General features: G+C 33.7%; 1 protein-coding gene across 1 annotated transcript in view; it reads right to left on the bottom strand.

Moving 5' to 3' along the window:
- The window catches only part of SP2353 (EGF like, fibronectin type III and laminin G domains protein pikachurin), a 165,410-nt gene that overhangs the window by 11,467 nt on the left and 138,754 nt on the right, over positions 1–15,189 (bottom strand). The window contains exons 8-10 of the mRNA XM_081972229.1: positions 14,940–15,076; positions 5,316–5,576; positions 962–1,153 (exon numbers count right to left, since the gene is read on the bottom strand). Coding sequence (XP_081828355.1) covers positions 962–1,153; positions 5,316–5,576; positions 14,940–15,076 — 590 coding nt within the window. The remainder of the gene's footprint in view (positions 1–961; positions 1,154–5,315; positions 5,577–14,939; positions 15,077–15,189) is intronic.

Genomic DNA, 15,189 nt, shown 5'->3' with positions numbered 1-15,189 from the left:
ACTTCAAGCTTCTTCACTTCTTCACTATTAAATTGAATTCTACACTCATCGGTTCACAAAATTGTCACCAGTCTGAGAAGTGAGTTATAAAATTATTTCTAGTAGAAATTAACAAGTTTTTAGACTATTCGGTATCAAAAATAAACTTGCAAACCTCCCAGATGACCAGATTTGCATCATCTCTCTTTTTTTGGGTAATAGCGCGGTTATCTCGCCAACAGAATTTTAAATCAAAATGTTACAAGAGATTCATTTTTCTCCAAACTGGACAAGAAAATTTAAAAAAATGTCATTTTAATGAATAATATACAGTGAGCGTAGAAAATAGAGCGAGAAAATAAAGACCATTCTCCTGTATCAACACTGTTTAGCGGCGTTTTTTTTTTTGACAAATCTTATTCACATCACATAACGAGTATTCATTTCATCATACATTCATACCTGATCCAAATTTAAAGAAAATTGCCTCCAACGGTCTGACAGTTATAACAAAAAATTTATTTTTTAAACTAAAATTTGGAAGACTGTATCTTCCTTAGGAAAGGTTTTTCAGAAAAATGACATAATGCATGTCCACTTATTTTTTGATGGGCTATCGAATGGTGAATTATTGACACCTAAAACTGGACCACCCTGTACAGATAGCTAGGGTTATATGACAATAGATAAATAAAACAATAAAGTAAAAAAATCATAAGTTGTGTGAAAAAAAAAACTTTGGCCTAAAGTTCCTATTTTAATTTTATTTCCACATCGAAATTCCACGCGTTACACTTTTGGGGTGAGTGAAAAGCAATACAAGCGCCTTTCACCCTCTTATTAGATTTTACAGACGCATTATTACACGTTCCCCGTGTTAGGGCGAGCTGCAAGGAGGCAATTCCAAAAGTTTTGCCCCCATTCAACTCTCGATAATCGTACAACCGAGATTTCCGAAAAGCAAGAGATACGTCTAACTTACCTTCTGTATACAGCCGACGAACGCCGATCTCACCCTAACCTGGGGAGATACGATCCCGAAGTTGGGAACACCCCCCAGATACAAGTTTTGGGGCAAGAATAATTGAGTGAATGCTCCTGGGGCCAAAACTTCCACCGGCAGCTGGTTATCGACGGTCAAGATGGCCAAACGACCTGTTCGGGACAGACGCACCTACGTCGAAAAAGAAAGAAAATGCTTTCTATATTAAAGGAAATTTGATTTAAATATGTTTTCCGGTTTATGCTGATGCTTCACAGACTACTAAACAATTTAAAAAAAAAACAATATTCTAGCTAACTTAAAAACACCAGAAAGTTGCTAAAATATTATTGAAAATTACAATCATCGTTAGATAGTCGGTAGAGCACCACTTAATTGTAAAGCAAGATACGAAATTTTTCTAATAAATAAACAGTACGGCTCAATTTTGAAAAAAAAACTATGTTTACTTTCAATCATAAGTTTAAAATTTCAGTTTAACGTTAAAGGTTCATCATTTTGAAATGGAAAAACAAGTCTTACCAGACAGTGCCGGATTTAACTTATTCACTGCCGGTGGTGTTAAATTTTATACTTAACGTATATTATGATTTCCATTTTTAATATTGAAATTTGCACCTTAAAAAGAGTCACGTGACTGAAGATATTTTAACCGAACATGAAAAAGTCACGTGTCATTATTTAAAACTAAAAAATGGTGACGTCACCTCTCAAACACGATTTTGCCATTTAAAACAGTCACATGATACTTAGGATTTAGTTTTGACGTTAAAAAAGAGTCACTAGACCTTTTAAAAAAAATTGATGATTGAAAATCGTCACGTGACTATTTTCAATGTAAAAAGAGTTGCGTGACTTTAAAAATATTAGTTTAGACTAAAAACTGGTCATGTTATTCTTCAGGATCGGTTTTGAGCCTAAAAAGAAAATCACGTGATCTTTAAAATTAAATTTGATGATTGAAAATAGTCACGTGACCCTTTAAATAATATTTTGCCATTTTGCAGTCACGTGACCTTCAAGATTCTGTTCTGCCATTATAATAGAGTCACGTGACCTTAAAAAATATATTTGATGAATGAAAATCGTCACCACTTGTGACCATTTGTGATGTAAAGAAGGTCACGTGTCTTTAAAAATGTCAGTTTAAACTGAAAAACGGTTACGTGACCCTTCAAATAAGATTTTGACATTTAAAACTGTTATTGACATTATAAATTACATATTTAATCTTGAAAGAGTCACGCAACCTTCAGGATCTGTTTTGACGATAAAAAAAGAATCACATGAAATTTAAAAGTAAATTTGATCGATTGAAAATCATTACGTGATTTACACCTTAAAAGAGTCACATTTTAACCTTAAAAATAGTCGCGTGAACCAGTGTATCAGTTTAAAACAAAAAAACTGTCATATGACCTTCAGGATTCTGTTTTGACGGTAAAAAGAGTCACGTGACTTTAAAAATATCAGTTTAAACGTAAAAACTGTCACGTGACGGTAAGGAAAGCATTTTAACTTTAAAAATAGTTACGTGATTCATTGTGCATCAGTTTAAACTAAAAAACGGTCACGTGACGTTAATGATGGCATTTTAATCAAACATAAATTAAGAACAATCGCGTGATTTAGTGTACTAGTTTAAAACTAAAAAACTGTCATATGTCTTCAGGATTATATTGTAATGACATTAAAGAGTCACGTCACTTCAAAAATGTATTTTAAAAAAATGGTCACGTGACCCTCAATAACATTTTGACCTCTAAAACTGTCACGTAACATTATGAATTCCATTTTGAAGACGTGACCTTTATAATTAAATTTGATGTCACGTTTCAAATACAACTTTGCCATTTAAAACTGTCACATGCCCTTTTGGATTCCGTTTTGACGTTAAAACAGAGTCACTAAATATTTGATAATTGAAATTCGTCCCGTGACCATTTTCACTGTAAAAAGAGTGATGTAATTTTAAAAAAATCAGTGTAAACTGAAAAACGATAAAGTGATCAATCAAATAATATTTTGACATTTAAAACGGTTACGTGATATTCAGGATTCGTTTTGACGTTAAAAAAAGTGTCACGTGACCTTTATAAATTAAATTTGATGATTGAAAATGTCACGTTTCAAATACAACTTTGCCATTTAAAACTGTCACATGCCCATTTGAATTCCGTTTTGACGTTAAACAGAGTCACTAAAAATTTGATAATGATTTGATAATTGAAATTCGTCACGTGACCATTTTCACTGTTAAAAGAGTGATGTAATTTAAAAAAAATCAGTTTAAACTGAAAAACGATCAAGTAATCAATCAAATAATATTTTGACATTTAAAATGGTCACGTGATATTCAGGATTCGTTTTGAAAAAAGGATTCGTTAAAAAAAGTGTCACATGACCTTTAAAATTAAATTTGATGATTGAAAATAGTCACGTTACGCATCTTAAAAAGAGTGACGTAATTTTAAAAATATTACTTTAAACTAAAAAACGGTCATGTGACCCTTTAATAGCTATTTATGTAACCAGTTACGAAAAGATCGATTTTGTGTAACGAATGAATGTTTGTAGGGCGAGCGCAGCGAGGTCCTACAATTTGAATGAGTTACACAATAAGACATTTTCGAAACGTGTTGCATACATAATTTTTTCTAATTTTGACCAAAAAGCGGTAAAAACCATCTTTTAAAGTGATTTAACACAAATATTCACTGTCATAGCACCTTGTATAAACAGTGACAACGACATGTTATGATGGATGTCGCCCATATGTTTCTACGGAAATGCATAAAAACAGGGAGTGATGAAATGAACTTTTCATAACTAGTTACATAAAGTAAAACGTATTGTCACTCTAATCAGTTTTGAAAAGTGTCACTTTATATGCCAAAATTAGAAAAATAATATTTTGTCACACTTTTTTAAACTAAGTTTATTTCGTCTGAGCGTAGCTTCGTTATTTAAGGAAGTACAGAAAAATGTAAATAACGAAAGTTGTAGGAAATTTGATCACCTACAAGATATTATTAAGGTACCATTCTCCTTAAAGGCTCCTTTTTAAGGACAAAAGTACAAGGATAAAGAGTTTCAAGGCAAAAAGTGACAGAGTGTACAAAACTGTTTTTTTTAACTAACTCCATTTTTACTGAAAAATGTTATCACTTTCAATGTAATATAGTTAAAATGTGAAATTTCTTGTTTTTTTCTTGTACTATTTTAATATTTCTCTATCTTCCAGATGCCTAATAGATAGTCTTATTTATACGACTTATTGTATTTTCGTATGCCTGTTTCCTAATGATTCATAGTAGATTTGTGTATTTTCAGCTTTAAACTGCTTTCAAAAATGTATGCCCAAGTAAATCCAACCCTGTTGCCAGAATGAACCATTCTTGACAACATCCTATAAACTCTAACCTTATTTAACAAAAATAGTTTACTAATAATTTTATCAAAACATATTTTGGTTAGATTTTGTTAAATAGGTAATGTTAAATGATTATGTAGTGGATGATAAAACGGATTTAGCATTAAGCAGAAATGAGCTTAGAAAATTTTGTCGCATTAACAGGTATTTTGCAGGCGCATTTCCAATTATTTCGAAAATCAATCACTTGTCGAATAAATTAATATCAGGAATGCTCGATGAAATCCTATCGACGCGAATGCTAAATTACGTATGAAAATTGTTGAAATTTTAAAAGGTGGCAACGTTATTAATTTCGTTTTGTAAATTCAAAATTTAATTTATATGGAGTTTACTGATTTACTACTGTATTGATTTATTTCTATTAACCGTTTTCAACAAATTCCGGAAGTTCACATTAAAGAGATTAGTGTTTGATTTTATGTAACAAAAACCGCAAAAGTAAACCAAATTTATTGGACCACCTGCTAAGGATTGCGATTTATAGCCTCCGATCTATAAGTATATCGGTCGAAAGGAAACTTTAAGCCTAAAAACGAAGACCTGTAGGATATTTATCAAACAAAATGGCCTTCGATTCAGGAAAACCGGATTTATTGCACGTTCAAGCTCGATCCGGGGCTCTCAAAATCGAATAAGTTGCGAAATAATGGATTGTATTTGCCAACGTTATTGCGGGATCATCGTAAAAGTTTTAATGAACCTTAACACAATCTGATCTCCCTTAAGGGATGGTTAGTGTTGATTTTTCGTCCCAATCACACATGATAAATAATATAGCTACTAGGTAATTAATCCCTTTGGGAGCCACAGTGCTATTCCAAGAGTAGATACAATTTAAAGTTCAAAATGGGTATTTTCATACTAATCACGCATAAAATAAAAACATTTTTCTCTTACTTCGTGCCATTCACTAAGTAGAACCCTTTGATGACTTCGAATTACAGCTGCTCCAGTACCCAAATCGTACGCAAACTCTACGAAACCATCATTAAGGTACATTCCCATAAAATCTCCGGTACCGTCCAGCCTGTGTCCGTTGTAGATGATCAAACCATCTGCTACGATCGGTTTGAATGTGATTTCCAAGTCTAGCCAGGTCAATGCGGATTCAGCTAGTCCCTTATAGCGTAGATGGCTGGAACCGTTGAACGATGGCACCTGAAACAGTTTTCATTTTCAACCAGGTATGTAATAACGTTATTTTTTAAGTTTAAACCAGGTGGAAGGATGGAAATTACCTGCTCTCACTTTCCACCCGGGTGGTATTGAGTACTTTCCACCCAGTTAAATGTCAATATATTTTTTGTCATATCTGGGCTTACATTTTACTGTTAAGAGTTAGTTAGTTAAAATAGTTAAGTAAAAATTAAATTCTAAATTTAATACTTAATTTTTAATTAAAATTTTTAAAAACTGGTTCAAAGGTTAAAACTGTCTTGGAAGGTAATTAAAAAATTGAAAAGTTTGACCAGGGTCGGACGTTTTTAATTTAAAATTTGCCCTGGTTCAACTTTTTAATAATTACCTCCCAAAACAGTTTTAACCCTTTTTAAAAATTTTAACTAGCCTATACAAAAGTTTTACATTAGAGGTGCAATCTTAGACTAACTGTTATTGTGTTGGGTGTTGCGCACCCGGAAAATAATTTTTGTGGACGTCTAGAGTCCTGTGTCCTTCAGCCCGGACATGTGTGTCGGTGGCTGATTGCGTGGTGGTCTCCGCTGGATCATCCTTGATCTGGCGAGTGAGTAACATTGGCATTTTACTTTCTTTTCCAACCTGTAAACAGCAACTAAACCTCTCTGAGCTGTCCCTTGTTTAACTCTCGGCAGATTTGAGTGCTGATGATGGCGTAAATGGCCGAAACCGGTTCACAAAAGATCAATAAACAATTTACACGTATTTACCCAGTGTTCTTCACCGTGCACACTTGGCATTACCTGCTAAATAAAATAGTATACAAATCACGGTGGAAAGTTAAATTTCTTTCTCGAGATAGTTAATTGCAAAAGTTGTTTAAAAAACGATTTATTTTAAATTTTCCACGACAAGTGTCCAAATGCTATAGCGTACCCTATTAGCGTACTAAGGCCTTTCACGAGGCTTTATATGGCAGGACAGAGGGAGTAAAGGTAGGTGGCAAAATTGTAAACAACGTAAGGTACGCAGATGATACTGCCATCATTGCAGAAAACATGGAAGACTTGCAAATGCTGCTGGATAGAGTGAACGAGGCTGGTCGAAGATGGGGTATTAATATAAACATCAAGAAAACGAAATGGATGACTGTGGGCAGAATAAACATAGAACCAATTCCGATTACGATTAACGGACACAATATTGAACTGGTATCATATTTCAAATATCTGGGTAGCTGGCTGAACAATGACATAACGTGCGACGAAGAGGTAAGAGCGAGGATTCAAATGGCACGTAGGGCATTCAGCAAATGGAAACCAACTCTCACTAATAGAAACCTCACAGTTCAAACGCGGTTAAGAACACTCCGCTGTTACGTATGGAGCATTTTTTTGTACGGATGTGAGACATGGGCGCTTAAAGTTGACATCATGAATAAAATAGAAGCGTTTCAAATGTGGTGCTATCGAAGAATCCTCAAGATCCCGTGGACTACACGTACCAGTAATGAAGAAGTACTCGGACAGCTGAATAAGGATCGAGAACACCATAAAAACAAGAAAGGTGAGTTATTTCGGGCATATAATGCGAGGTGATAAATATCACATCCCTCGCCTGATTATTCAGGGAAAGGTTGAAGGCAGAAGATGGATAGGTCGCAAAAAGCTATCGTAGCTGCGAAATGTTAGAAACTGGACCGGACTGGGAGTAGAACAACTATTCCGAGTAGCAACAGATAGAGACCAATTGAACCAAATTGTCATGGAGATAGCCCACGCTTGAAGACTGGCACGGCACCCAAAAAGAGATATGTGAGGATTAAGATATTTAGTTAACGAAAGGAAGGAAATGACAAACAGTCTTCTCCACAATACTTTATTATGACCTTAGATGGTAAGGTCTGCTCAACAAGTTTCGGTCACATAAATGACCATCTTCAGGAGCTCAAATCAGCCGACCAATGTGACTACTGTCTTTTTACAAGGGGAGAGACAGAGAGACCCATGTTATGACGAAATAGTGAAATTAACAAAGTTAAATAGGTGAACAAAGCTCATTATGGAGAAAAAATAACTATAGCACATTAAATCAAAAAATTAATTAAAATTAAACATAAAACTTAAACTAGACCCATTTAGGGCTGGGTGAGACCCTAGGGGGGAAAAAAGAGCTTAACACTTGTGCACCATCCACAGAAGAGGCGATGAAACATATATATTTAGTTAAGACTCGAAAGCTATATAAGACTTTATCCAGTTTCCCAAGGAGGAGTTCAATGTCTTTACCCAAGACAAACCTTCATTTATTACAACACCCAAAAGTTGTCTCATCCAGTATTGTGACTGTTTCGTTTTTATCATATTTTGAGGAATATCCACCGATGACCTATTATTTTTATAGAGAATACAAGTGGTCTTACACTTATTGAGAATGAGTCTGTTCTTGGTAAACCATCCAACTGTTTTCTCCATTGCCCGCCCCACAGTTAGTTAATAGAACAAAGTTTTAAGGAGAGTTTACACAGTGCCAGTAAATTGAACTTAAGTTTTTAGATATGCAAACGTTCATACTCCAACAGAACATACCCAAATTAATAAAAATCAGTTGATTGATAGATTGATACAAGACATTATTAGGCCAGTGTTAATAACTTGGGTAACAATGTACTGATTACAAAGAATGAATAATTTGCCTACCCACTCTAACTTTCTATTTACGTTACGAAATTGAAGACTTCACAATTCCGTCAATTTTGAATTTTGCCAGGCTCATTTTAACACTTTATTTAAGCCTTTTATAAAAATACTGGTATACTATATTTCATTACCAGTACAAAAAGGTTCACCAAGTTCTTAAAACTTCTGGATATCATCCTTATAAGCCAATAGTTGTACAAGGACTTTTCGAGACCGATTATCCCAGAAGACCGCGTTTCTCGAACTGGTACATTAAAATGTAATGAGGACCCAGAATTTTCTAATTTTGTTGTACGTACTGATGAAAGCAGGATTACTAATTGTGGTGTCTTTAATAAGCACAACAGACATTTTTGGGCTGTAGAGAATCCCCATGAGGTTGCTCAAAGATGGATGCAGACAAGATTTGGCTTAAATATTTGGTGTGGAATCATTGGTATGTAACTGAACAATGTTTCTCATTTTAGGAAATCGTTTAATAGAGCCATTTACATTTGATTATAATCTTAATGGAAGGAGGTATTTGGATTTATTGAGAGCTGAGATCTTACCAGCTCTTCGAGAAATTGTGCCAAATGAAGCTGATTTTAGAAAATTATGGTTTCAACAGGATGGCTGTCCTGCCCATAACACAGCGCCCGTTATGGATTTTCTTAGAGAAAATTTTGGAAACAATGTCATTGCATTAAACGGTTCAATCCTATGGCCAGCTAGAACCCCAGACCTACCCCCTTTAGATTTTTATCTTTGGGGTCATACTAAGAATGAGATTTATGATTTTGAACCTTCTACAAATGTTGATGTTCTCCGAGAAAGGGTAATAAATACGTTTGCAATGATAAACCGAAATACACTTGGCAGAGTCATAAGTATAGTGCTAAAGAATTGCGAAAAGTGTCGACGAGCGAACGGGAGACATTTTGAAAATTTACCAGATTAAGATTAAGTTACGTTTGGTTAGATTGAAAGCTAGTTTAGACCTTAATTACATACTACATTTTCATCATTTTGTAATCGTTTAGATTTTGCAACGTAATTTTAAGAATTACTGTTTTTTAGCTTTTTTAACATAAAAGTACATTTTTTTGTAACATGTAATACATCTTTTTAATGCAAAAGACGTGCTCTTTTTTAGATAAAAAAACAAAATGGCGCCCATAAGAAAAAAAAGAAGTTGATGATGGTATCTCTAGACCGAAACGTCGGAACTAAACACGAAATTCACAAAAAGATAGTCCTTAAAAAGTTGCTCTAACAATCTTTAAGCCAAATTTTAAAATTTTTAAAAGTAGCGAAAATACAGCACTTTTTTGAAAATGGTCGTTTTTGGTTTTTCGAAAATAATTCAAAAACGAAGCACAAATTAAATATTTTTAAAACGGTGTTGAATTGCCTATTAAATTCCTTAAAACTTTCCCCATTTAACCTTTGCAGTAGCTCTTACGAGAAGCGAGATCCCTGTATAGAGAATCGAATCTTGGACATATACAGGGTGTCCCACGACGAAAGACATCGATTGATTTTGGAAAAAGTATAAATAGGAGAGTTTTGAAAATTTGGCAGGATACTGATGTGGGCATGCCCAATCCAACTAAAATATTTTCAAGATGGTTGCACTTCCGTTTATACCGGAAGTCGATCACAACTTTCTTATTTTAAATTGAACACCCTATATATTATTTCATATTTCGATTCCTCACAAAATTCTGACCAACTTTTGTATAGAATGCCCTCTGCCTATCTCTAGCCGTTTTCGAAATATTTGATGTTTTTCCAAAAAAGTGACAGTTGCAACGCTCAACATATTTTTGTACTATGTTAAAACCGTATTTCATTTTGCAATGAAACTTTGGGTTATTGTAAATAAAGGATCGTTTTATTAAACTGAGGGTGCGTAATGACTCATTTGTATACAGGGTCGTCAAAAAAAAATCATAAACTTGCCACTAAAAAAAATGAAAAATCTCAAGTTTTTTAAATAGAAACCCACATTTTTTATGACGGAATCATTTTGAGCATTAAAAATTACTATAAGTTTCAATTTACTTGCCTATATCTAAATCCAACCCATTTCGTTTTATTTGAGAATAAACATTTTTTTATTATGCTGCACGGTTGGGATTATGTGGTGTTCTAGATGGTCATGCTTTTGACACACGGTAAATGTTAATAACACTAGTTTTGAGTGTTTTGACAACTGCAAATATGCCGTCGCGGTTACGTTATTCAAACCACGATTACTTAAATCTGTTTATTATTTACGGAGAATGTGATAAAATTGTGAATAGAACATGTGAGGTATTTGCCGCTCGTTATCCAGAAAAACCAAAGCCATCACCAAAAGCTGTCAAGCAAATAATTGATAATTTTAAGAATACGGGATATGTGAAGATAAAAGCTATTAAAACAAAACCAATCCTTAATAATACAAATGTAGAAATTGCAATTTTGGGCTATTTTGTTGCAAATCCAAGTTTGTCAATAAGACAAGTTTCCGTAGAATCAGGCATATCCAAAAGCTCAATTCAGAGGACCCTGAAGAAACATAAATTTCACCATTTTTCATTTAAATTAGTGCAACACTTAAAAGAGGTTGACTTTCCGAAGAGAGTTGTTTTTAGTGAGTTTTTGCTGATTAGTCACTATGAAGTTGAATTGTTTTTGAATAATATTATTTGGATCGACGAGGCCAAATTCACTAAAAATGGAATGTTCAATAGACATAATTCACACTACTGGTGTGACATAAATCCACACGTAATTAGAGAGAGAAATTTTCAAGAAATCTGGAATTTTTATAATAAAAAATGTTTATTCTCAAATAAAACGAAATGGGTTGGATTTAGGTATAGGCAAGTAAATTGAAACTTATAGTAATTTTTAATGCTCAAAATGATTCCGTCATAGAAAATGTGGGTTTCTATTTAAAAAACTTGAGATTTTTCATTTTTTTTAGTGGCAAGTTTATGATTTTTTTTTTGACGACCCTGTATACAAATGAGTCATTACGCACCCTCAGTTTAATAAAACGATCCTTTATTTACAATAACCCAAAGTTTCATTGCAAAATAAAATACGGTTTTAACATAGTACAAAAACATGTTGAGCGCTGCAACTGTCACTTTTTTGGAAAAACATCAAATATTTCGAAAACGGCTAGAGATAGGCATAGGGCATTCTATACAAAAGTTGGTCAGAATTTTGTGAGGAATCCAAATATGTAATAATATATAGGGTGTTCTATTTAAAATAAGAAAGTTGTGATCGACTTCCGGTATAAGCGGAAGTGCAACCATCTTGAAAATATTTTAGTTGGATTGGGCATGCCCACATCAGTATCCTACCAAATTTTCAAAACTCTCCTATTTATACTTTTTCCAATATCAATCGAGGTCTTTCGTCGTGGGACACCCTGTATATACTAACTTAAATCGTCAGAACTGACGTTACAAGCCTTATGGTAAGTCCACATGTCACTGTCCGTAGTTTGTGATTCAGTGTACTGAGACTCGACAATTAAGTAAAGTAATCTGATCACCCTGTACACACAGTAACAAAAATGGTTTTGAAATGTTTTAATCAATCAAAAAATTTGGTTTAATTAAACTGTCAAACCCAAATTCAAGTATGTGTGTATTAAATTGATTAAACAACCTATCAAAGGCACACCGGCTTTAATATGCAAGTCGGGTGGTTAATTTAGTTAGTAACTAAAACTTCATTAAGATTCAACGTCTCCCTTGCAATATTGGACGTGAAATTTTTAATTCCATTGTTATCTCACCTAAAAGAAAACTTTTAAAACAACCTCTAATAAAAATAAACATATTTTTTATGTCAGTGTATTCACGTTTCAAAAGCTGACAATAGACTGTTAAAGGCAAACAATTTTCAGGTCCTGAGCAATGAAATTTTAATATATTTTTCAAGTAGGTATGAGCTTAAAGCTTCCGGGATATGATGCCACGCAAAACAGACGTTTTATGGCTGCTGGCTGGATTTAAACCGTTTTTACTTTAACAACTTGAAAAGCCCCACTCGAATACCGACGGTTGTCTATACAAAATGTAATTTCTACCATCCTTTCAAGTTAGGATTTGGATTTTCACTGCATCAAAATTGTTTACTTTTAGCATAAAAAAATTGCATTAAGCAGTCACAACGTAGATTTACCATAATATAAAATTATTATAATAAAAAATCATGCCAATATAATCAGGAAAGAAAGATTTGTCTGTTTGAAAACTCTGTCAGGTTGTTAGAAATTTAAATCATTCATCATTAGCAAATTCTTCTTTCGTTCTTCTTCTCACGACAATTCGACATTTGACAGCTGTCAAAGTGAGTAAAATTAACAATTTTGTTTTTTTAATTAGCTTGACTTTTGATAACTGTCAAAAAGTCTGGTACATTTGAGTTTTTTTAACAGCTGTCAAAGGTAGTTAAACTAGCAATGTTGTTTTCAATTCATTTGCTGGACTGCTGTCAAAAATAGTCAAATCAACTGTTGGGTTTTTTTTGCAACTTTGTTTGACGTCAAAGGCAGTACAATTTGCAATTTCGATGTTTTTACCATTGTCTTGACGTTCGACAGCTATCAAAATGAGCCACTAACTTTTGATACCTCTCAACTGTCGAAAGGTGTGATATTTGTAATTTTGGGGTATTTCTAATTTACTTGGCGTTTGACAGTTGTCAAAATTAGTAAAATTAGCATTCTTGACTTGTATTAATTGATTAAATTTTTGACGGCTGTCAAAGTTGGTTAAACAAGTATTTTTTTCTAATGCTTTGATGAATAGTTGTCAAAATCAGTCAAATCAACTGTTGCGTGTTTTTTTTTCAAATATCTTGACATGTGATAGCCGTCACAGACAATACAATTAGCAATTTTGATGTTTTTACCATTGTCTTGACGTTCGACAGCTGTCCAAATGAGTGAAACTAACCATTACCTTTGACAATTTAAAATGAGTGAAATCAGCATTTTTTTTAATTATCCTTACGTTTGACAGCTGTCAAAGGTAGTTAAATTTGCAGTTAAATAGACATTTGCTAGCCGTCAGAATGAGTAAAACTAGCAATTTTGGTGTTTCAGCAATTCCCTTGACATGTGACAGCTGTGCAAATTAACAATTTGGTTTTTTTGAATTGACTCGATGTTTGACAGTCAAAGTTAGTTAATTATTTCTTTTTTCAATTACTTTGACGATTGACAGCTGACAAATATTTTCATACATCAAAAATTACATTTCAGATTTCTGAAGAATGTGGCATGGCTGAGGGTGCTTGAAAATTTTAAATATCTGGACAATATGCAATATAATTACCTCTAGACAGTAACAAACCTGAAAGCTGAAAACACTTTGAATCCACTGACGCAGTCTAAAAAGTTACCTCCAGAACCTCAAAAAAGAGTGAAAATTATGAATGACAATAATTTAAAAAATGATATGAAACAACATCTGCAGCTAGTAGTTATTTTAACTAACAAGTGCGGAAAGCAATACTTTTGCGCACGCGTTTGCAGTTGTCGAGTGTGGAAAAGATGTTTTCCACAAGTGTTAGGAACAAAATTTTTTCTACCTGAGGTTGCAAATTATACTTATCTCAATAAAAATCAAAAAATCTTTATTAAAAAAATAGCTTGTAATAGCTGGCTAAATCAAAATTTGTTTCTAGCTTCGCAGTACTTTTCAACACTAGGAACAGTTCCTCCTTCAAGCGATTGATACGACCAATTCAGGAACAAATTCACAAAGTTCTTCATCTGATGAGCCCAATGACTGAATTTTGCAATATATTTTGGAAGCAAATACTCAATTTCATATACTCTCTGTTCAGTGACTTCTGACTGTTGCGTCACATCCTTATCTCTTTTCATTAGACAAAAATCGACAAAAAGCTTGACGGATTCATTAATGTCAGGCTATTTTGACATTTTTATCAGTTTCGTAAATAAACAATGAGAGTCGTCTTAAATAGAGTTGTAGTGTTCAAAATACTTTCCAAGTACAGTAAAAAGGTACAAATCCAGAAGAAAAAAGTGGCCGGAAATATGTTATTAACGCTAAGCGCTGTTTCGAGTTTTTTTAATACTGCGCGGCTTGTTGACTAATGGCGTTTCAAGATCAGAGATACTCCCTCTGGCGATCAGTTTTGAAAACAGTTTCGGGCATTCCAGCTGTCATCTCTCTTCACTAGTGCAAAAAAGTACAACTTTCTGCAATCATATGCGTGCGAAAAAGTACCAAATTGTGCACGCGAGTAGAAAAAAGTTCTTTTGTTAACATATCTCTGTTTTTAAACTATCTTTTAAAAATCACTATATAGTTAGCATATTAATTAGTAATAAATATAACTGAAATTAACTGACTGAAACCATATGATAAAGCTTCGCCGTTTAACACTTCCCTCGAGATTAATAACAAGGTTCTTAACTGCACTTAAAGATAAATAACTTAGGGCTTTATTCTCCATTCCCCTTTCAAGATGTGCCCCTACATACAAGTATATGTACCACCTGCGAAATATTATATATACCGAGCGATACCGGTATAATCGCTCATAAATTACCGGTTCTCCGTCCCATTTAGGCGGAGAGAAAGGAAATGGTTCAGAAAGCCTTTTGTACTTTTTGTATAGGAAAGTTTCGTGGGTCTCAACGATATAAGTTTTCACTCACCTGTAAATCAACCCTTATTTCGCACAAGTCGCCTGAAAACCCCAAAGGGCATAAACACACCGCCGATGTTTCGCTGGTAAGGCATTTTCCACCATGTTGACAAGGGACTCTGCTGCATTTGTCTGCCGTACATTCCTCTGCAAAAAAATATTACAGAAATAGATAATATTAACACTACAACTACAACAATTACAAGAATTCTGTCTTTCAAATTAAGTGAATTTATGTCAATTTGTGTGCTCCTGAGAAC

The sequence above is a fragment of the Ips typographus genome, linkage group LG2 (assembly GCF_016097725.1).
Source record: "Ips typographus isolate SLU linkage group LG2, UJ_Ityp_2.0, whole genome shotgun sequence".
NCBI classification, from domain to species: domain Eukaryota; kingdom Metazoa; phylum Arthropoda; class Insecta; order Coleoptera; family Curculionidae; genus Ips; species Ips typographus.
The sequence above is the reverse complement of the archived record's forward strand: the minus strand, read 5'-3'. Positions and strand labels throughout refer to the sequence as shown.